The sequence below is a fragment of the Saccostrea echinata genome, unplaced genomic scaffold, assembly GCF_033153115.1.
Source record: "Saccostrea echinata isolate AGI-Se365-2 ecotype Australia unplaced genomic scaffold, CSIRO_AGI_Sech_v1 ptg000024l, whole genome shotgun sequence".
Taxonomy (NCBI): Eukaryota; Metazoa; Mollusca; class Bivalvia; order Ostreida; family Ostreidae; genus Saccostrea; species Saccostrea echinata.
In genome coordinates, this window is record NW_026889773.1 from 753,092 (window position 1) to 777,514 (window position 24,423).

The 24,423-nt window shown below is 32.7% G+C and overlaps 2 protein-coding genes across 2 annotated transcripts in view; one reads left to right on the forward strand and one right to left on the reverse strand.

Moving 5' to 3' along the window:
- The window catches only part of LOC133191683 (exportin-5-like), a 36,002-nt gene extending 18,388 nt beyond the window's left edge, over window positions 1-17,614 (reverse strand). The window contains exons 1-14 of the mRNA XM_061327415.1: window positions 17,467-17,614; window positions 16,808-16,929; window positions 16,279-16,351; window positions 14,478-14,615; window positions 12,417-12,599; window positions 11,179-11,379; window positions 10,815-10,891; window positions 9,854-9,956; window positions 9,147-9,230; window positions 8,757-8,882; window positions 8,087-8,177; window positions 7,189-7,305; window positions 4,568-4,737; window positions 174-269 (exon numbers count right to left, since the gene is read on the reverse strand). Coding sequence (XP_061183399.1) covers window positions 174-269; window positions 4,568-4,737; window positions 7,189-7,305; window positions 8,087-8,177; window positions 8,757-8,882; window positions 9,147-9,230; window positions 9,854-9,956; window positions 10,815-10,891; window positions 11,179-11,379; window positions 12,417-12,599; window positions 14,478-14,615; window positions 16,279-16,351; window positions 16,808-16,929; window positions 17,467-17,568 — 1,683 coding nt within the window. The 5' untranslated portion in view covers window positions 17,569-17,614. The remainder of the gene's footprint in view (window positions 1-173; window positions 270-4,567; window positions 4,738-7,188; window positions 7,306-8,086; window positions 8,178-8,756; window positions 8,883-9,146; window positions 9,231-9,853; window positions 9,957-10,814; window positions 10,892-11,178; window positions 11,380-12,416; window positions 12,600-14,477; window positions 14,616-16,278; window positions 16,352-16,807; window positions 16,930-17,466) is intronic.
- Window positions 17,615-17,884: 270 nt separating this feature from the next.
- LOC133191787 (uncharacterized) lies at window positions 17,885-22,822 on the forward strand. The gene is made up of 2 exons (XM_061327521.1): window positions 17,885-17,948; window positions 20,630-22,822. Exon 2 carries the CDS (start codon window positions 20,630-20,632, stop codon window positions 22,148-22,150), a length of 1,521 nt encoding a protein of 506 aa, XP_061183505.1. The 5' UTR covers window positions 17,885-17,948; the 3' UTR covers window positions 22,151-22,822.
- The last annotated feature ends 1,601 nt before the right edge of the window (window positions 22,823-24,423 follow it).

A 24,423-nucleotide genomic window follows, 5' to 3' on the forward strand; every position in this document is an offset into this window, starting at 1 on the left:
GGAAAAAAAACACTCAGCTCAAGTTAACTTAGGTCTCATTACTTTCTATCAGACAATCAACTTTGAAAGAGAGAAAAAATACAACAGAAATCCCTGATGGAACCACTGATAGAGAGAATGTAGAGAAAGCAGTGTGGGAAAGATATTTTTTGAAAAAAGAAGCCATTTCTCACCTTCTCCAGCATGGCTGGGATAGTTTCTGTGGAGTATTTTAGGAAAATCACTAAAGCTGACAAACAAGACAGCAAACTGGACAAAATTAGGGGATCCTGTCAAAACCCAAAAATTATGTTTTATAAAAAATTTTTATAAAATAAAAAATAAAGGTAGTTTTACATAGATATCATACCTAATTTCACAATCATACCTTATTTCAAATCATTTTCCAGTTTAATATTTAATTGTGAATATTGTGGAGGTTTTCTTTTCTTTTCTTTTTTTTTTTATTTCTTCAATACCCAATTTCCACATTATTTTCCATTTAATTTATAGTCATTATTGTGGGTTTTTTCTTTTCTTTTTTTTTTTTCATTTTTTTCAGTACATACCTAATTTCAAAATCATTTTCCAGTTATTTAATTGTCAGTATTATGGGTTTTTTCTAGGGATGGCAACGAATATTCGAACATTCGAATATTCATTCGATGAGTTGATTTTCGAGTATGAATTTAAGATTCGAATATTCTGCTAAAGCAGTCCCAGAGCAGTCCCACAGCGGTCCCAGCAGTCCCAGCGGTCCCAGAAAGCAGTCCCACAACAGTCCCAGAGCGGTGCCAAAGCAGTCCCGGGGACTGCTTTCTGGGACTGCTTAGGTGTCAGGTTGGGTCTGGTTGGTACTGTACATGAACTAAGTAATTTTAATACATGTACGTACTCATTTAGGCTATATGATTTTTTCAAAGTCCTTAAGGTGCATTTTTAAATTTTTAAAAAATTTAAAAATTTCCATAAATTTTTAAAAAGAGGGTGCATTTTTTGTTAAAATAATAATTTTTTTTATTATTATTAAATACTTTCATATCTTTTTTTCTCTATGGCCATTACATCATGTATTGAAACTTGTGTATTGATTGGTTATGTATCTTATCAATAATTATCGAATATGTTTCCTTATCAATAATTATCGAATTATAATATATAATTATTTTGCCCATGCATAGCAAGATTGACACTGAATGTTGATAACCGAACATTTGTCTACCATTGTAATAAAATAAACAACATAGCCATAGGACCCTGGGCACGTGCTCCCCCCCCCCCCCCCCCCCGCACACACACATTCCCCCTATATTTTTTACCGATATAATTTACTATAGAAAACATAGCAACTTTGTCCTTATGTCCTTTCAAAAATAACGTCTAATAACCGTGATAACCCCTTGTTTTTTTTTTTTTGGGGGGGGGGGGGGGAGGGGGGGGCTTTACAGTGATATTTTTTATTCTATTATTTCCTACGGGCCTGAACAAAGAGAAATCATAATTTTTTTAAGCATGTATATTTCAGCCATCCGTACATGTACTTATGGGGCTTTCTCTTGGTTTCACAAACTTGGTCACTGGTCACTTTCTTACACCTTGTCACAAACTATATCCACTTTGAAACCCATATTACTAATTATTATTTATCGCTAGTCACTTGTTTTATTGCACACTTGAAACCCGTATTAGTCACTGGTCACTTTCTAATACCTTGTTACAAACTATATCCTCTTTGAAACCCGTAGTTCTATTTATCATTAATCGCTAGTCACTTGTTTAATTGCACACTAATAATTCTCATCGACTACAATACGCCCCTTCCCCCTACTTTTGCGCTTTGAATCCGATTAGCAATATTTATTATTATATGACATCGAACATGTAAACAAAGTAGATAATACGATATAGATATTCTTGATATAAATCTATTATAATATTTATGAAGATATAATATAAATTTAAGCATATTTTGCAGACCAAAAACCCAATATTTTTTCTAATTTCGTTCTGATATATATAGCACTCTTTCTTGCATTGTAATATAATCAAATGACCTCTTTGGTTTTAATATATTCAATGTTTTCTTGAAGGTCAAAACTTAGCAAAGGGGAGTAATTGAATCTTAAACGGTCTTTTGATTGGTTAGTTTGGATCTTGAAACTCGAATTTCGAATCTCGTATTTCGAAACTCGAATCTCGAATGAGCCTTCTGGGCTTTCGTAGGAACGTCATTATTTGTATTTAACGTTAATTTTACATGGTAACGTTGTTAGAAAATCCATTGCAATTATATGAACACATTTCAAAATCAAAATTGGAATAGAGAAGTAGCTAATCACCATCATGATCAGTTTACCAATACATTATAAAAAGAACGCGGGTATGTTAAGGAAGCATACAAATCATTTCTCGGGAAAATTAGACTTTTTTAAGAAAATTAAGGTTAATAATTCATCAAAGTCTCCGATAAAACATAAACTATTATTAACTATTACATAAAGACACGGTGTGTCAGAGGCCAAGTAGTGCACCACCTCGACGTCATCACGTGACCGCTATAAATAGCAAAATATTCCTTAATGAAAAACTTCACAGAACAACACTACCCCGGGGTTAAATAATTTCTTTGAGTAAATAACATAGTTGAAAAACATCTCTTATGCCTAAAAAGTGCTGCTAGAATCCCACTGTCCGATCGGGAAAATAATTATTCCACATATATGTACGAAACCTTACCCGATGTTTTGCATTTTATGCATATAACCCGAGATATTTCTACAAACCATGTTTACCTCACGATTCTAGCAGCACTTTCCAAGTATTATAGAACACAAGCTTTCGATATGTACAAATCTTATGTTTTTAAGTATCCAGCTTAGTGTTGTTCTTTTGCATTATTGTTGTCACGAATGACAGAGGAAAGGCCAACCGGGATACGTAAATAGCTGACTGTCTTCAATAGAAGATATAATCGATGAAAATAAATCTACATACCTGTTTAACATACTTTAACTTCACATGAATAACACACAATATTCACGGTATTTGCTTCTTAACCTTCTTTTACGTATCTTTTTACATGCCGTTTTGGCCAAATTCTCGTTACACAACATGATCGATTCTCAAGTTACTTGTTGAACAGTTATGACGTCATTGGTCGGAGATTATAATTCAAGTGACAGATACAGCATAACAAAATAAAAACATTTTATTTTTGTTAATATTTGCAAATTTCTATTCATTTTCAGGAGTCAGATTATATCTCTAAATAGCAATATTAGGAAAACTTGTGTTCTAAACTTGACGTCATCTCGCCTACTATGACGTCATATTGTATCACTGATTTAGTCAAGTCAGATTATCTTAGTGCTTCCTTAACACACCTGCGAAGAAAGGCGCTGATTTCAGTTTATGCGATAACTCAGTGCGAGTGTAACTGATTGCATTTTGTTCTAAAGTAAATATAAGAATAATCAGCGTCCCCAAGACTGGATATCAATTATCGAAGGAGCGTTCTACAGTATTTCTTTATTTTTATACACGTAAGCGTTGCAAAAGCCCTAGTTATGAATTTAAGTATCTAATACTATAGACGTATGGCTTACTGCAATATACGACATTATTTTCTGATATAATAAATTCTTTAAAACTTTATAGGACTGGATAGGTATATAACTGCAATTACATATTTTCAATAGAAAATGACGTCCAGTTGTAATTGTCAAATCCTTAGAATGAAATCTTAGAATGTTTAAAAGGCGTGGAGTATAAATTAATTGATCATTGAATGAATGTCCGAGAGAATTAGTCTGTTATTGATATTGCCTAAAGGGCTTAAATTCAGAATAAATATGTAAATTACTTGATTATCTTGGGTTGTACATAATCCTGAATTTTATATTCATTATCAGGAAATTAGTTAATTACCTAGGAAAATTGTCTATGGAATTATTTGTTTACATTGTATCAAAGATTATAATCATATCTCTTATTAGGCAGATAATTGTAATTCATTACATGTATTGAAATCTGAACAGTATACCATTACGACTATCTTGTCTTTTGTAAGACGAATGGTTCCTCAATTGGAGCTACTATAAATACACGTTTCATTTGTTGAAATTATACTTTTCTACATCTAAATCAATTATTTAATTCAAAGATTGACAAATATCAAATGGAATTTCTTATTGTACACTTACAAAAGTCTTCATACAATTTTACTTCCAATGTAAGTATACCTACGCTAAACCTTTCATGACTGTGGGATGATGCATATTTAAAATAATACAGATTTTATTTATTTTATCGCATATTCGAATATATTCGAATACTTTCATTGAATATTCGAATATGAATTATTGACAAAATTGACATCCCTAGTTTTTTCTTTCCTTTTTTTCAGTACCTAATTTCGAAATCATTTTCCAGTTATTTAATTGTCATTATTGTGGGGCTTTCCTACAAGAAAATTCTAACTTCAAAATCATTTTCCAGTTATTTAATTGTCATTATTGTGGGGTTTTCCTTTTTTTCAGTCATAATCAACATAATTTCATGCATATGTAAGAAATCATTAGTTCCACACCTGTGACTGATAGGCTAGAGCACTTTTAAGTAGAGCCACTCCTACATCAGGATCAGGGGTAAAGTCAGTCAACCCTATACGTGACATCACACTCTCTATGAACAGTGTCATGGCATCCCATTCAAGGAAAGATGGAGAAGACAAGTTACACAGCTCACCAGCATCTGTACCTAAAAATCAATTGATCAACTGTGAATTAACAAAGTGAACAGTAAGGTTTAATTTTTGAAAAAAAACAACATAGAATTCACAGGAAAAATTGAACTCAAAAGGCATGTATTTGAGCAGCAAAACCAGATATTTCTAAGAAATACTGAACAGTGCACTGGAAATATCTTTAATACTGCAGCTGTACTTACTTACATAGACATTTTATTTATTTGCTACCTAGAAAAGTGATGAATACATAATCTTAAAGTGATGAAACATACAAGCAACTGTTAAGCTTCTTCTTCCCTGTCAATTGTTTTATTCAGGTAATGGTAATTTTTTTAATATTATATACAAATTCAAAGACCTAGAGTAACTTGTGTCTATAGGTTTACCCAAACTAGTTTACTTGTTTCTATAGGTTTACCCAAGCTAGTTTACCTGTTTCTATAGGTTTACACATGGTAGTTTACCTGTTTCTGTAGGTCTACACATGGTACTTTACCTGTTTCTATAGGTTTACACATGGTACTTTACCTGTTTCTATAGGTCTACACATGGTACTTTACCTGTTTCTATAGGTTAACACATGGTACTTTACCTGTTTCTATAGGTCTACACATGGTAGTTTACCTGTTTCTATAGGTTTACACATGGTACTTTACCTGTTTCTATAGGTCTACACATGGTACTTTACCTGTTTCTGTAGGTCTACACATGGTACTTTAGCAGTTTCTATAGGTTTACACATGGTACTTTATCTGTTTTTATAGGTTTACACATGCTACTTTACCTGTTTCTGTAGGTCTACACATGCTACTTTACCAGTTTCTATAGGTTTACACATGGTACTTTATCTGTTTTTATAGGTTTACACATGCTACTTTACCAGTTTCTGTAGGTCTACACATGGTAGTTTACCTGTTTCTGTAGGTCTACACATGGTAGTTTACCTGTTTCTGTTGGTCTACACATGGTACTTTACCAGTTTCTATAGGTCTACACATGGTACTTTACCTGTTTCTATAGGTTTACACATGCTACTTTACCTGTTTCTGTAGGTCTACACATGGTACTTTACCAGTTTCTATAGGTTTACATATGGTACTTTATCTGTTTTTATAGGTTTACACATGCTACTTTACCAGTTTCTGTAGGTCTACACATGGTAGTTTACCTGTTTCTGTAGGTCTACACATGGTACTTTACCTGTTTCTATAGGTCTACACATGGTACTTTACCTGTTTCTATAGGTCTACACATGGTACTTTACCTGTTTCTGTAGGTCTACACATGGTACTTTACCTGTTTCTATAGGTCTACACATGGTTCTTTACCTGTTTCTATAGGTTTACACATGGTACTTTACCTGTTTCTATAGGTCTACACATGGTTCTTTATCTGTTTCTTTAGGTTTACACATCAGTGATTTTTCTACAATTTTTAAAAGGGGCCTGTGCCTTTTCAATTGGGAAAAATTGTCGACATTTGTGTCAAATTGGGAAAAAACAATAAGATTGTAATTAACCTTCATATTGACAAGTAAAATAAAATAATAAGTAAATGTAATATCATTTATTGAATTTATTTGCTACAAAATTTTTCAAGTTCAACAAAATGGACAGTTCTACATTTTAATTTTCTTTCATTTTTGTATTTTGATTGTCCTATAGATATTCTTTTTTTTTACCATTATGGTAGAATTATAAATTGAGAAAAAAAAAATCATTCCCGATTTCTTGTTATTGCTCGCATTGGAGATGGAATAATCTTGACACTATTTACAAGCATGTATTGCTGTATCGCATATTTCTCTGCAATGCCAGTCTCTGCAGGATGAAGAAACAGTTTAATTTTCGTGAAATCAAGGACACTTGTTGTAGAACTACTAGTACTTGCAAATTACAAATAAAGCTATGCTTAACAGATTCACATGCATATTTAAATTTCTTACGATGTATTGACACAAAAGTTTGACTTCCACATGATCGATTTTCCAAGTCTTGCAAACACACAATTAAACTGTTGTTTTTTGCCGTTATTTTAAGCGTCCGAATGACCAAAAACAATAGCGTTCCATTTTAGATAAGTCGTACATAAAAAATTCAATTAAACCAAAACAATACGTTTTGATTTTGGGAAAAAAGCAGTTGAAAATTGGGAAAAAATCGGTAATTTTTAAGAGGGGAAAGGGCCGATATTCGGACCTAAATTGCATGTAGAAAAATCACTGCACATGGTACTTTACCTGTTTCTATAGGTCTACACATGGTACTTTACCTGTTTCTATAGGTTTACACATGCTACTTTACCTGTTCTGTAGGTCTACACATGGTACTTTACCAGTTTCTATAGGTTTACACATGGTACTTTATCTGTTTTTATAGGTTTACATATGCTACTTTACCAGTTTCTGTAGGTCTACACATGGTAGTTTACCTGTTTCTGTAGGTTTACACATGGTACTTTACCTGTTTCTATAGGTTTACACATGGTAGTTTCTAGCCACTGTTTGGCAAAGTTGAATGCCAGCTCTGGTTGTAAGAGGACTGCCTGACGAACAGTGTCTGCCACCTCTGACCGGTATCCTGAAACAAAAACAAGACTGTTATACACTGTAACTATAAACCGAAAACATGTGGTGGTAAAACATTCTAGTGACAAATTAAGGGAATATCCTCTTCTAGCAACTCTACTACTAAGCACACACATGTACATGTATACATAAATATCTTCAAAACACAGATATATGACTTGATTTGAAGAAAAAAATAAAAGATGACCACAATGTGTGGCAGAAGGACTCAAAGGACAGAGGTAGATTGATGCATGTATGTCATGTACCCTACTCTCTGTGAAAGTCAACAAATAAAGGCCATGATTTGAAGTTTTTGGGGAAAATGTACTGAGATACATGTACATGTATGTTATTGACAGTTGGATGGAATACTCAAACTTCGCTGTTCAGCAGTACAGTCCCGATGTTTGAGGAGGGGGGGGGGGGGGGTATAATGACAATGAGAAGCTTGCCATATACTATAGATTCTTAAACTACATGGTTTTTCATCTTGCATGACAGAATAACTCCATTTATTTATTAGATTAATTATATCCAATAAATAATAAATGACGTAAAATGATTTAATTTTTGTGTTGAACAATCCCATAATATTTTGCAAAAAAATAAAGTTAAAAAACAAAGGAAATGTGATTACAGTATCATGTTCCAAAGCAGAAAATCTGTATATCAAACTACAGTAAACCTTCAAATGATACACTAGCAAAAATCTGAAGTTGTTAAAATGCAATGTTTTTCAGAATGTGTATTTTTATGAAGAATCACAAAATAAAACGTAAAATCTGTCATACTTGAGAAAAAAGCTGAAAAATCTTCATCACTGTCAAAATCCTGACGAGAGTAATCACAGCTTGGCGAGTTATTCTTTGATGGAAAACCAACCTATGAATAGTACATCAAAAGTAACATATACAGATGCATGACCAGTGCTTTCTTGTAAGCTGATTAACAAAAACAAGGTGCAAGGAATTTAACATAAAGTTACGTCTAATAATTGGTTATTTTTGGGGTAGTCCAAAAGTTAGTTAAAACGGGAGTATTTTCCAGCCCATTCTAATTTAAACAGTTCAAACAAATAATTCCTATCATTATTATCCCTCTCTATGGTGTATATCAGACATCTTGAATTTGAGGAGATTCACAAAAATAAAATTTGAAATGAAAATATTATTAATACTATCAATTCTTTGCAAACAGCATTTAGGATAAATGAGAATGCTTCCCTGAGCACATATCAACATGATTATAAAGAGTCATTCAATAAATGACCTGTTAGGTTAATATTTTATGATATACAATGTATGTACATATACATGTACATACAGTATATACAAGTACATGTACATAGAGATTCATTAAGATACATGCACATACACTGTATTTTCATTTATTTATTTATTATTTATTTTATTATTTAATTTTTTTTGTTTTGGATTCATACACACATAAATTACAATTTACCTTTAGTAGCATTTTGGATGATGTTTCGAATAACTTGGGTATAAATGAGAGCAGTACAGCATCTTTACTGATGAACTCATGCTTCATAAAAGATAACCATACTGACTGTGTATAACTACTTAGTATCTGGAAAAAAAAAATACAAAACTGATATCAATGTTCATTTGTTGTTATTCTTTTTTGTAATAAATTACAAGATGAGAATCTAGCTAGCTTCAATAATTTGCTACAGATTTAGACTAAAAAAAATTCTAAATATTCTGTTCATTGGTTTTAAAAAATTAATTTATTAGTTAAAATTTTGTCCTGAAAAAAAAAACTGTTCTGTGTATGTCACTTTTGATATGTACTCAATGACTTAAAAATCTCTTTCCTTGGGTTCATTCTTACCTGACTTGGGTGCTGAGTGAAGGCCATCAAGGCTTCCAGGTACATGGCAAAATTAGGGGGTTGTTCACAGTCTGGCACAACACCCTGCAAGGGGAATGAAAACATTTAATAAAAGTCTTGTTCTTCTGCCCCCATCATACAGTGTACATCTCCTTATAAAAAGGAATTCAACAAAAAAATGTGTCTCTAACATGTTTTGGTACTACTTCAATAAAATTATCCTCAAACTGCCATAAATAAAAGAAGATATTCTTGATCATTTTAGTTTTAGGCCTGGAATAGATATCAATATTTTTTATTGAAGTAGTTCAAAAAATGTTTAAGGAACATACAGTAATTTTCTTTGCACCATAAACTGCACCATTTTTTTTTTATTAAACCCAAGTTTCTCAGACCTACATATAAAGATCTAAATCCATCAGCTGCAGCACTAGAATGAACTTCTACTGTAGATCATGAAATATTTGTGACACCTTATTTTCACAAGATATGTATTTTGTATTTATAAGCAAGTCAAAGTATTCACAAATTTGGGTTACTGTTGTACCATATATAATTTGTACTACGGTAATTAACATACATGTATATGCGAGAATGAAATTTTCACGAGAAGACCATCTCATGTAATTATGCTAAAATAAAGTTCTCATGAATAAAAGGCGATATACAGTACATAGCATTTTCTCTCAATATGAGATTCAACCTACCCACAATGCACAGACTTGTTTTCCCAGATCAATAAGAACCAAACAGAGCTTCTTCAAGAACAGATAGTAGTACTCGTCATGAGCAGAACTCTTCTCTGCTGCCCTACAAGTTAACATTATCAATATTAAAACACATTCATGTTAGTACATGTATAATCTCACTTTCATTGCTTTTAACACCACGTAAATTAGAGCTTCAATTAATCCAGATGATTCAAGTTCAAGACAAATTTTCTTAGGAATCAATATTTTAAACTTTATTTTGTCTCAATAATAGGATTTTTTACAACAAAACATTATACATGATTGTACAAGTATGTCAAACAGCATTATAAATCAATCAAAAGATGTACTGCAGATGTGAGAGTTATCTGTTCTACGTATTCTGAGTACAGTTGAACTTCAGCATCTCTGGAATACCATGGATATGTTGAAGTGATTTGGAAGTCCCAACCACTCATTCTTTAAGTATTTTACACTCGAGATCTCGAATCCTCGGATATCACGAAGTTTTTGCGTGGTCCCATCGAGTTCATAATAACGAGGTTTGACTGTACTTATTTACATTGTTCAAAATCTACATTCATGTATACCAAAATTATGTCACAGCATATGCATTCAAATGTACGTGTATTACTATTTAAAGCTACATTATACAATGGTACAGCCAGCTGTTCTATTCCTGGACATGAAAAATTTCATATTGGAAAATGTATAAGACATTGTTTAACATTTTATCTCCTGACAAACCATTACAGAAATCACTAGCCTTCTTGACAGGTACTCCCCCGTGTTTTCATTTTATTCTACTCCATCCTCATCATGTAATTTAGAATTTTCTGGTAATATCTTTAATCATGCAAACAAATTGACAATTACACTTATATGTGCCTGAGGAATATACCAAACAAAAGGGAGTCAGACAAAAATATATTTTTTTAAAATTAATTTTGCGACTTACGCTGCAGTGCTGAGAATTATTTTCATTGCTTCATCACTGAACAGTACTAATAATGGCTTCCTTTCTTCAACCTTTCCCTGTAAAAAGTGATAAAAATTATACATCTACAGCCTTTGAAATAAAATTGGAAAGTATATTAATACATATAATTATCGATGTTTATTTAACACGCTGTTATGTATCTTAATACATAACAGCATGTTAAATAAAAATTGTGAAATTAGAATTTATACTGGTAATAGGGAAAGGAATGATAAAGAAAAAGAATCAATGGCCTGCTTATTATAATTGAAAGTCTTAACAAAACATCTAAGAGAAAGTTACTCTAAGCTTTTTCATTACAGAGAAAATGAGAAGTTTATACCTTTCTCCCTACAATGGTGAGCAGACACTCTGCTGCTAGGAGTTGCAGACTACTGTTGCCGAGCAGCAAACACAACATCTGTAACAGCACACTGTTGTTGGTGAAGATGAGGCTCATACTGACCCAGTCTAGATAGCCAGCTAGAGTGTACAACACTGCCTCACTGACCCTTAGGTGGGCCTTACTCTCCTGGGGGTCAGACTAGAATATAGTATATGTCTTCTGTAGTTGTTCTTTAATTTGATAGACTTTAATATATGCAAACTTCTGCTGATTGTTTATAAGTATTTATGTTTCAAAAATGATTAATACGAGATACAGTTTTTGTCTGGAACTGATTTAACAATTCGTCATATGGCTCAATATACTAGGTTTAATATTCTAGCTAAATTAACTCATTCTGAAGTAGTCATGTGAAAATAAAAAAAGACTTTAAATAGCCACAGAGGCTTTTGCCTTTTGACCCATGGCCCCAAAAGTTTTGACCCAGAGTACAAATATCAATATTCCAATCAACACAGTACTAAATTCATTTCATGTCAACAACTACTGAGACATGGTGCAACTGTTGTTAAAGTCTTATCCACAAGATCAGTGAATTTCACTTTGTAATGCTTTTAAAACAAAGGAACTACAAGTATCACAAATTGTGTTAGAATTCTCAAATCTGATCTGAGAGGAGTCAAACTCATGACTTTCTTTACAGAAGGCAAATGCTCTATATAGATTAAATAATTTTTTCATAGAGTAATTTTTAATTGTCACCAAGCACTTGACGAAAATCATGGTAGTTTTTTTCCCCCTAAATTCAATGTGGATCATACAAAATTACACATTTCTGATTCACAACGAACAATTTTCTGATCTGAAAAATCTTTAAAGCAAATTTGTTAGGTAAATCTCAATATTATTGATGCCCATTACTTCCCAAAATACAACTGACCTGCAAAGATAAAGGACCCATTTTCCTTAAGCCAAATGTACCCAAGAATAAACATGTACTACCAATTTACAGCTGAACAATTATTTAAGTGGAGTATGTACAGAATATGAAATAAAAAAATAAATTCAAAGTAAATGTACATATTTCCATCATTGTATACTATTTGCTGAATTTAAATTTGACCACTACAGTAAATAAACCACCAGTATTAAGAGACCACCTGTCATATGCAACCTTTTTTTCCTTTCTCCATCAGATGGTCTCTTATCACACATGTTTGACTGTATGTACTAACACATTTTTCAGCGAGGTCAGTATGAACTCTCAGGAATTGGACAAACATCTCAAACAAGTCTTTCATGTTGGCTGTCAGCCCCAGCATGATTTCCCTCCTTCTCTGTTGAGGGATGGTCTGTAACAGGACCGCGTCCTCCACCAAACGAAGATACACCTTCAGAACCAGCTCTGTCTGGGTCTCCTATAAAAGGAACATGATACAAATATCACTTGATGAAAATGCAAATGGTGATTTTCTTTATTGTTTCTAACTCAATGACACATTGCATTCTTCTTAAAATAAGTTGTGTGTGTAAATAGAATTCACACTTGCTCTCAGTATCCAACTACCGGTACTGAAAAAAAATCTTAAGAAAATAACTACTATGAAATAACAGTATTAACAAGAGGCCCAGGGGTCACATCGCTCACCTGAGCACTATGACTAGGAAAAAGCAGAAATCACTTCAATCTTGAAAGGTTGAAAAGTTTAAATATAAAAGTGGTTGGGGGGGGGGGGGGGGGTGTCATGAATTGAACAAATTTGAATCTACATTATCTGAGGATGCTTCCGTTTAAATATGACCAATCATGGCTTTGCTGTTCTTGAGTAGAAGATTTTTAAAGATTTAACCTATGTATTCCTATGTAAAACTTTGATCACCCATTGTGGCCCCACCCGACCCCCAGGGGTCATGTTTGAACAAACTTGAATGTACACTATCTAAGAATGCTTCCATATAAATATGACCAATCATGGCTTTGCTATTCTTAACAAATTGTTTTTTTTAAAGATTTTTACTATGTGTTCCAATGTAAAACTTTGATTGCCCATTGTGGCCCCACCCGACCCCCGGGGGTCATGATTCGAACAAATTTGTATGTACACTATCTGAGGATGCTACCATATAAATATGACCAATCATGGCTTTGCTATTCTTAACAAATTGTTTTTTTTTTAGAATTTTTACTATGTGTTCCTATATAAAATTTTGATCGCCCATTGTGGCCCCACCCGACCCCCGCGGGTCATGATTTGAACAAATTTGAATGTACACTATCTGAGGATGCTACCATATAAATATGACCAATCATGGCTTTGCTGTTCTTGAGAAGAAGATTTTTAAAGATTTTTCCTATATATATTCCTATGTAAAACTTTGATCGTCCATTGTGGTCCCACCCGACCCCCGGGGGTCATGAGTTGAACAAACTTGAATCTACACTACCTGAGGATGCTTCCAAGTAAATATGACCAATTATGGCTTTGCTGTTCTTGAGAAGAAGATTTTTAAATATTTTTCCTATATATTCCTATGTAAAACTTTGATCGCCCATTGTGGCCCCACCCTACCCCCGGGGGTCATGATTTGAACAAACTTGAATCTACACTACCTGAGGATGCTTCCAAGTAAATATGACCAATCATGGCTTTGCTGTTCTTGAGAAGAAGATTTTTGAAGATTTTTCCTATATATTCCTATATAAAACTTTGATCGCCCATTGTCGCCCCACCCGACCCCCGGGGGTCATGATTTGAAGAAACTTGAATCTACACTATCTGAGGATGCTACCATATAAATATGTCCAATTATGGTTTTGCTGTTCTTGAGAAGAAGATTTTTAAAGATTTTTCCTGTATATTTCCTATGTAAAACTTTGATCGCCCATTGCGGCCCCACCCTACCCCCGGGGGTCATGATTTGAACAAACTTGAATCTACACTACCTGAGGATGCTTCCACATAAGTTTCATGTTTTCAAGCACAGTGGTTCTTGAGAAGAAGATTTTTTAATGATGCCATTAATTTTTCACGAATTCTTAATTATCTCCCCTTGGAAGAAGGCGTGGCCCTTCATTTGAACAAACTTGAATCCCCTTTACCCAAGGATACTTTGTGGCAAGTTTGGTTGAAATTGGCCCAGTGGTTCTTGAGAAGAAGTCGAAAATGTGAAAAGTTTACAGACGGACAGACGGACAGACAGACGGACTACAGACAAAATGTGATCAGAAAAGCTCAATTGAGCCTTCGACTCAGGTGAGCTAATAACTGTAATTAAATTCATCAAATGTCCCTTACCCCCATTTGGCACAATTTGTAGAGATCCTCCTGTAATGAGGGCCAAAGCTGGGGCCATTCCCTCTTGGCAAGTTCTACAGTGATTCGAGCCACAGCATCTTTTATGTGGAATTCCTCCTCAAGAATCCCAAGAGTGCCCTGAAATGAAAATTGATCTCCCATATACTCCAATTAATAAAGCAAATAATTTGGGAATATTGCTTTCACTGTATGTTTCATTTACTAGCCCATTAAGCTTTTACAATACATGTACCCTACAGGCACAGGCAACACAAATTTGGGATATTACAGAGGTGTTAAGCCCCTTCTGAACCATTCAGTAATGTCAGAGGTTTTTGTCAGTAGATAGGTAGATATTTATTTAGTATACAAAATACTTTGCTACAATACATTTTTGACAAGGTAATATTGAGAAATAAATATAAAGTCTGACACTAAAAATTGGAATTAAGATCACAGTAACTTGAGCTTTCTTCTATAATCTCATAGTGGCAATACATGGATACATTTTGCTATGTTAAACTTTGAGAATTTCTATACAGATGATTCTTGAAGCCTTGAGCTTTGATCTCTCGAAGTGAGTCTCCAGTCCAATTTTTTCTCTTATACAAATAATCAACTTTACTCTTCATTTTTCAAACTTTCAATCTCTCAATGCCCTTGATCTCTTGAAGTCAAACTACCATTCAATAGTGCATATTCTATTGTATTTTACCCTCAATACCTCGAATGGATTACATGTATAAATGTGTATGTAACAAAGCTTGACCTGATTAGACTGCATGAGAACCACAATGTCACAATACTTTTCAACTAATAAATTATCACCTGGACTTAAAATAATTAATTCCAACTAAAGGGAGATAATTTGGAGATGCAACAAGTGTTAAAAATAAATTATGAAATCACAGACTAATTTTGCTGTGTGTTGTGATTGACTATGGATGTGGTGATCAGCTTATTATCAGTTATATGCAAATACAACAAACTCAAAAATCATATATACCTCTGTTTATAATGATTATTATACACATATATTGACACCACATCTTTTTAAAATATTTATGAAAAAATATTTAGCAGTGTTGTTTTTTGTAAAAAATATGAATCTTGAATATCAACAAACAGTTAGACATTTTCACTGTTTTCTTGGAGTTAATGTCTTCTTAACAAAGAATAAATGAATAGAATGACAATAAACATTTATTTTAATTTATCTAATGTATTCAAAACTGTATATTTACATAAAAAAAATGCAAAGGAAGATTGCTGTTAAAATTTAACTTATAAATTTCTTCTGATAAAATTAATTTTAAAAAACAATCAAGTAATCAGAAAATTTCAAAACTCTTGAAACACCAAACTCTTGATCTCACAAAGTTTTTCCAAGGTCCCGCAGACTTCAAAGTATTAAGAGTCACCTGTATATAAATGAGAATTGATTGTAATGTTATCTTCTGTCCCTTTTTTTAAAATCGACAATGAAGTTGAAATTTACCCTCTTTCAACATCCAACTCTATACTAGAGACTGACCATCAGTATTTGTGAAGTTTGGGTTATCATTGTAAAGAGTTTAAATCACAAAGAATCAAATTTTCAGCATAGACGGAAATTTCCAATGGTAAATCTCTAATCCTTATTTTGACAAAAAATGTGTAATCCATACTTTGACAAAAAATCTGGGACAAATATGGAATTTTCAGCACAGTAATCACCTCTGTAATCAAGCAATTAAAATCAAACCAAAATGTATACATTATGTGAATTTTTATACTTTTGAAATACTTTTTCTTTACTTACATTTGCCATAAACTGTAATGCATTTGTCTTCAGATACTCTTTTTCTTCAGTTTTCATATCAATCCACCTAAATCTGGAACACAAAATATTCATTAAGAAAAAAAAATGGCACTGTAGTCTTTACCTCTATATCTTGTATGTGCTCTCCTTTAACTTTTCTTCAATTGTAATTTCATTCTGCTCTCTCTCTCTCTCTCTCTCTCTCTCTCTCTCTCTCTCTGCCTTCACATGAAAAATGCAAAGGCTTTCTTTTTTTAAATTGAAAAAAACACATTTGTTCATGATTGGCAATCTACTTGCTTGATTTATGAGAGCACTTCCTTAACTAAAAAAGATCAGAGTAGCTAGTCCCTACGCAGCTCTAAATAAAGCTGCAGTCTTGAATGCTATGCTAGCCTAGTCATAACAAAGTTTTAATTCATTCAGTGCATTCTAATGACTTAGATATCTATTCTAGCCTATCAGCTAGGTTAGCTGCTATGATATTGAATGCAGCATAGCAGAGTTATCTTTTCTTAAATTCTCTTACTTGATGGCATGTTCAAGCAGCTGTAAACCAAAATGGCGTATTACTGGTTTGTAGGACTTCTCAGCTAACACAAGACCTACAGGGACACAGAAGGGAGATGACTCCTTAAATTCTTCACAGATCTAAAAAAAAATTATCATTAAGGACATAAATAAATGTTTTTTATGTAAGTCTGTTTCTGCTATCATTATTCTTTTTCACCAAAAACCAATGCCAATGGATCACAAACAAGGTGCAGTGCAAAATTTTAAAAATGAATTTACATGCATCGACACATAATGGTCAGAAATATTATATGATTATGTATATACATGTATGCTTCATAATACATTAAAACTTACACATTACTTGAGAATTTTTTTTCAAATGTATGGAATTACAAATTATAAACACATAATATATGGCTCATAATCAGATCCAGTCTAAAGACTATTTCTACCTACGAAGCTAGTTATGGCTACCTAGGTATTTAATCCTACTCTAAAGATGCATCTGAAAAAAGGTAAAAGTAGGTAGAAGAAGCTTCTTTTAGTAGGATTAAATACTAGCTATTAATAGCTAAGTAGAAATAGTCTTTGGACTGGACCTGATAATGAAAGAATGAAAGTACAATAATGACTGTTCAAATAGATCCAACCAGAGACATAACATGGTCCAACCTTGTGGGCGTTTTGTCTGTCATTTTGCGAACTTGACGGATTTAAAATAGTCTCTATTGCATTTGAAAGCTCAGCAGCTAGAGCAGAGACTTGTGGATCCATTTTGCCTCTGGAAACATCAACGGGTCATGTCTTTTGTGTTGTATCTGTCATTCCACATGGTAAAAAAAAAAAATTCATATCGAGTTACTTCCCGCTTTTAATCACAGTCTTTTGATCCCGATTAGTTAATTTGTTCCCAATTTTTAGATAGATACTTTCATTTAAAAAGATGATAGAATAATATATGACTATATTTTTTTTTAATTTTAAAATAATACACCTAATAAGCAAATTTATACCCTTATTTGATTGATAATTTAATCAGTTTTTTTCCTTTTGATCGGGATCGACATTCAGACTCGTCAAGAAGAAAGTAGTCGAAGTCGGGCAGAACAGTAAAACACTAAAATAGTCAATAGAACCAACAGAGAAGACTAAAGGTATCTTTTCGATATATATATTTATTTGTTAAGGCTTATTGAAAAATTTCAAGTAACTTAGTAACATTTTTATGCAGAAAGAATGCTTATCATTCAAGCTCAACAAAACCAGTCCGAAGAGATATGTAAGCAGACACATACGTTGCAATATTGCATTTATTACTCACCAGGTTGGGACCACTTGCCAGAATGAGATATTATAGCCCCTTTGGGTTATAATGGGATATAAATTTACAGTGCAAAAAAAAATGAATAAAATAATGAAGCTGGAAATATTGTGAATCCTCATAAAAATCATCCGCACGCAGATCAAAGAGAGGGGGATGTATTTCCTAATAGTCAGTCAATAAATTTTTAATTCATATTTTAATGCCAGTACAGTGGAGCTTAGTTTATCTGGATGCTTGTGTTCCCAAGCAAATAGTCTGGATTAATGAAGCGTCCAGATTACTGAAACAGATCTTTTATAATAGGTAGAATTAAGTTTAATTCTTTTCCTCAAAAAGTTCATCTGGAAGGTGAAGTATCTAAATTATGGGCATTTGAATTAACGAAGCTCCACTGTAATTGGAATTTATCTGGATTTTTCATCATAATATTCTTATAATATTTGTTACTGGTACTAAGTATAATTAATGGATATTTGTGACAACATAAATTATGTATATGCAGATTTGTCATTAAGAATGAAGATGGGAAAATATATTGTGATGTTACAACACAAAATATCCCAAGGCAGTTACAGTGTGAGCTGATATGGCTCTTTTAAAGCCTGGGTTCTCTCGACACAATCTATTCAGAAATATATCAAAATACCTTATAAATAGAGAATTATATATGGCAAAATCTGTATCACACCTCATATCAACCTGAGACTCCTATATCTGGCCAAATACCAGAGGGCTGATATTGTTCGGGGGTTGTTATGGGATGTGATACAGATTTTAACATATATTTATATATATATATATATATATATATATATATATATATATATATATATATATATATATATAAAGCACTAAAAATGACCAACGACACGAACAATAATAATTGTCAAATTTTCAGGACAACCTGTCTTTTTTCCGATTTCCAAATTTATAATATATCCAAATTCATATTTCAAAATTGTCCTTCAATATTATCTTTCTTTAATTTCTTTTTATCATGTAGAGTTACGCTATTTTGAGAGAATAAGACAATGTACGATTTACTGTTGGCCGTAATTAATTAGCGATAATTAATTCGTTCAATTATATAAATCACACTTCACCAGACTGCACCCGATAGACCGGACGCAATTCATAGCGCTCCGGATTTCTTTGTTCACAACTGTTTATAAACTCCAAAATAAACATGTAACATTGTAAATATTTAGTGTTTGGTAGTTTAGTAGTAGTGCTAGTTGTTTTTGCTTCTCTATTTCCTTTGTTTTTATGACTTCTTAACGTTTTTCTTTGTCCTGAGGAAGGGACAGGATGTCCCGAAAATTTGACAATTATTATTGTTCGTGTCGTTGGTCATTTTTAGTGCTTTATATAAATTTCCATCCGTGACCTTGTATCTACTTAGTAGATCCGACACTTAGGATATACAGTGTTGTTGGTTTTTAGTGCTTTTTATATATATATATATATATATATATATATATATATATATATCGTATATATACAGTAAAACTTGTCTTATCTGAACATCACTGGTTCCAAAAAAATTGGCCAGATTAAACAATATTCCAGATTACACAACATTTTAAACATTTGAATTTACTGAAAGGGACTAAAGTTTACATCGTATTAGGGAAGACTTTGGATTTCACAACATCTAGATTAGACAAGTTTCACTGTATTTGAAAATAGTGTCCACAATTTAATATATATATATGCATTTTTAATCAATGCTAGTTAAAATAATTAAATTATGTACATGTATATCGTCTTCATTCATAATGATTCATTGAATAGATATATTTCAAAGGAGGCTGAAATACTGGTGACGAAAAAAATGTATACATGTTAAGAATATTTACAAATCACAGAACAGTGACTCCTATGGGTCAAGAAAATATAGGTTAGAAATATGAAAGTACACTGTATTCTGCCATCACAACATTAGACATCTGATACACAGCTACTGATTCATTCAATTATGTTGCTAAAAATACATGTGTATTTTTTTTTCCAATATGCAAACTATATAATAAAACTTTTCTCAATCATGTTGTATACTCAAAGTTATTCATGATATATACTCAAAGATGTGTATTTATTGCACATCTCTTTGAACTTCACAGACATGAAAGGATTTATAGCATTATTTGTCCACTGTGTATATGGCTTGAGTAAATAAAGACCAGCATACTTGACACCCCATTGTTGTGTACGCTAATTCTCAAAAGCTTAATCATACATCCATATCCATTGTTCAAGCAATCAATCTCAATGTTTGTGTCATCAAATTATATTTGATTTTTCATCATGAACACTGGCTATTTTAGCATGGATGGCAGAATAGCTAGGGGATAAAGAAATATTAATGCAATTCCCTTGAAAGCTATGTAAAGCAGAATTTAAGTGATTTCAAAAACCACAAGTCTTAAAGTTTGTATTCTTTGTATTTGTGGTCATGATTATACTTCTGCATTATTTTCCAACTGAATAAAGTTTATACTTTGTTTTCAGATGTATAGATCACATTACAATAGGCCACATCAGAGGACCTATTCCATGGGACCCTATCAAGAAAGGCAAATACATGATTCACAGAGGAGACTGAACGCACTGTTCCAGACAAGAATAACTCCAAGGTTGGAGAGGATTATGAACAAGCATTATCAGTTTACCAGACCATGGAATCCTTTTGACCGATGGGAAAATCAAGCCTTGCCAAGTCTCTTACCATCCTCTGGAAATTTATCTGATTCTGTTTATCCAGACCCTTCACCAGATTACCAAAGCATCGAAACCATTCTGGCAGAAGAGCAGGACCAACAGGGTGAAGTTGATACATATCCAGATGTCGACTTGAATGATTCTGTAGTAACAGGTAGTGGTTACAATACAAAATACCACATTTCTGATCCAAGAAATGATAGTGGTTTTGGGTCCACTTCTGATACTCCAACATCCCTACCTAAGTCCAGAGGACTAAATTACATTCCCTTAGCCAGTGAAGAGAATGGAGAGAATGGAAACCCACCAATGAAAAGCTGCACAGTTGTGTCAGATTCCAAAGATTTCATTCCCCTAACCAGCCCAGAAACTGAGGTGGATCAGAGCCAAGACATTGACAGTGACGATGAGGATCCAGGTATAGATCGGTTGTTTACAGAGGAGGAAGACCAGACATCAAGATCTGAATCCAGCAGCAGTCATCCTGCAGAGACTTCAAACAAGCCTTCATTCAAAAATATACATGATCAAAATGCATATGATGTTAAAAATCAGAAGCGATTTTTTAAGTGTGATTTATGCGACTTCATAGCACGTAACAAAGGATTAATGCTGAACCATTTTCGAAGTACTTTACACACTAGTGCTGCAGAAATAATGGGATCTCAAGTGGAAGAAGTATATCATTGTAAATCTATTATAGACCCAGCAGCAGTGCATTTACATGCAAAAAATAGAAGCAATGTGTCTGATTTAGCTATCATGTGTCCTATATGCTTTAAGTACTTTTCCACAATGTACCAGTGTGCCAATCATGCAAAAAAGGACCACGGAGAAAATGTTTATGGTGTAGGAAAAGTTATTGGGCGACATGCAACCTATATACCAACAAATTTACAATGCCTTTGTAATGAACAGTTTAATAATGACTCAAAACTTATTAAACATATACATACATGTAAGCATTTCCAAACTCAACCACAACCCAATGTTTCTTTTCTCCATGTCTGTCCATATTGTGTTCAGCTATTTATTGATGTCAATTCATGTCGAACTCACATTCAGAGTGAAAGAAAGAAACATAATGTACCCCAGATTATCGAGGTTAGCACTCTACATGTGGCTCATCCCACTATCAAAAAGCCGATGCTGCCATACGCTTGTGGTCCCACTTTACAAGACACCTCGGAAACGCGGGTGATTTATCCTCACGACAAGAAGAAAGCAATGAAGGCTTGGAGAAGAAACAAGAGTGTCACTCTGGATGCCTACCATAAGAAGAACCCATTTAAAAGGACAAAAAAGCAGTGAATCATGATTCACTGCTGTAAAGAAGTTGTGGAATTGCAGATGCGAGTTTTGTTATGCTTCTCCAAGTTCTCCAGAACTGAGGTAGATTTGTAGCAAGTTGCATACTTCCTTTGTGGAACAGAAGTTACTGTGTTCTAGATTCCTACTGAGGTGTCAATTTGACAGCAGGTTTTATTCGTACAATGAAAATTTTATGAATAATTGTTTAATTAGCTTATTCTGTATTCATTATGAAAGATTCTGATAGATTACATGCAAGATTGGTGTACATATTCAGTTTTAAATACTCTAAGTGAGAAACAGTGGTGGTTGCTACAATTACAACTAACAATACAGTTTGGAATATTTTTTAATATTTTTTGGTTTAATTAATTTTAGAATTAACTACAGACAGTAAGTTATGTTATTTAAAGCTGATTCTCATGCTTAAACAAGTTAGAAATGCTTCAATTACAAGAATGAGTTGTCTATACAAATTGAATATATTAAAAATTGAAGCTTTTTTCCATTGTGTATCATGTCTGTACAGCATCAATTTACTTCTTAAATATTTTCTCGTTTTTATGAACAAAACTTTATTTCATATCTTTATGAAATGTTAGTTTTCTCTCCTTTCCATTATTTTAATCAATTTCACCACTGTTGATTTTACAACATTATTTTTCAATGAGTATCAGTATAGCAACAAATAAAAATATCATTGAAAATATCGCTATATACAATGTAAACATGATATATTAATTGTATGTAATATGTACATGTATAATGCTTGAATTCAATCTAACTTCACACTTTTGATGCATTCTTAATGTAAATTAAGTAAAAAGTTGTAATTAGTAAGAGGGTAAATCAATTTTATATTCATCAAACATTTATTTCTTTTCTTTCTTCTTTCAATTTGCAAATAAATTGATAAGAATTAGTGAATACATGCATGTTAAAAAAAAATTATGTACACTGTAGTGAGTATTGTACAACAATTGCATAAATACCACAATTTAAGCTTCATGAAATGTGTTATTTTATAAAAATGAATGATTGTATGCATAATTACTTAACAACTGTCTTATTTTTGCATGTTTTTTTTTTCTGGATTTTATTACCCTAAAACATGGTAAATATCAGATTTTCTATATGATAAAAAATGCAGAGTTTTTGTAAGCTAATGTTTCAGTAAAGGCTTTTATAATGTAGATGTACAGAGTGGAAAATATTTCATATTTAACAGATATAAGTATAAATGTATGTTTCTGCATAATTACAAAATTAAAGTCAGAGTTCTTCTATTGTTCTGAATGTTCCTTCTGTCGTCCACATAGAGTTATCTCCTTCAAAACTGCAGATGAAGGTGTTGTCATATCTTGAATTTTCTAAATCATGCTCATTTGACATTGTATAACGCCATCTGGATGTAAAAATGCTAATGAGTGTAATAATTGCAATAATCAGAAGGCACACTCCAGCAATGGCACAGAACACAAGAATGTTCTCTTCTGTGTATTTTGTTCCCATTTTCCATCTGAAATTGAAAGGAATGATGAGAAATTGTTGGTTAGTTTATCAAATTTTCTTTACATTTATTTGGTTTCAAGGTTAAATTAAAGCAGGCAGGTAGCATTGCTTTAGAAAGAAGGGGGGGGGGGGTAATGGACAACTTACCTAAAAAATTTTGGCAAGCAGCAAAAAAGGGGGAAAAATTGAAGGGGGGTCCTTCATAACCATGTGGATGTATCATAAAATCCTTTCATAGAAATTAACATAAAAGATTAAGTATAGAAAAAAGGTGGGTCTCAAACTATGTGCCTGTACCAAAAGAGATATATGTACATGTGATATGGATGACTTGCAAAATTGTCAGCTGGATGAAGCTATGCCACTTAAGCTATCTATAGTCCATTTTAGCAAAAATTTGGGCCCATTGTCAATCTAATTGCAACGGAAATATTTTGTGATAAATAAAATCTAGCATGTATGAATTATACGCAGCAAATAAAAATCTAATAAGCGGAAAGCATAATTTTTGCAATTACTAAATAGAAAAAGGACTGTAAATCCATCCAATATTTGACTGAAGTAATCAAAAGAAAATTCCTGTTTCTCATGCAAACGTAATCTGATTTAACTTCTCTGATACAGTTTAACAGGTCATATTTTCACATAGTTTAACAGGTCATATTTTCACATAGATAATATTTTTTTCAGTAACATTATATTTATACTATATTACTAGATGAAATCCCGCGCAAGCGCGGGGAATTGAATCTATACTACTA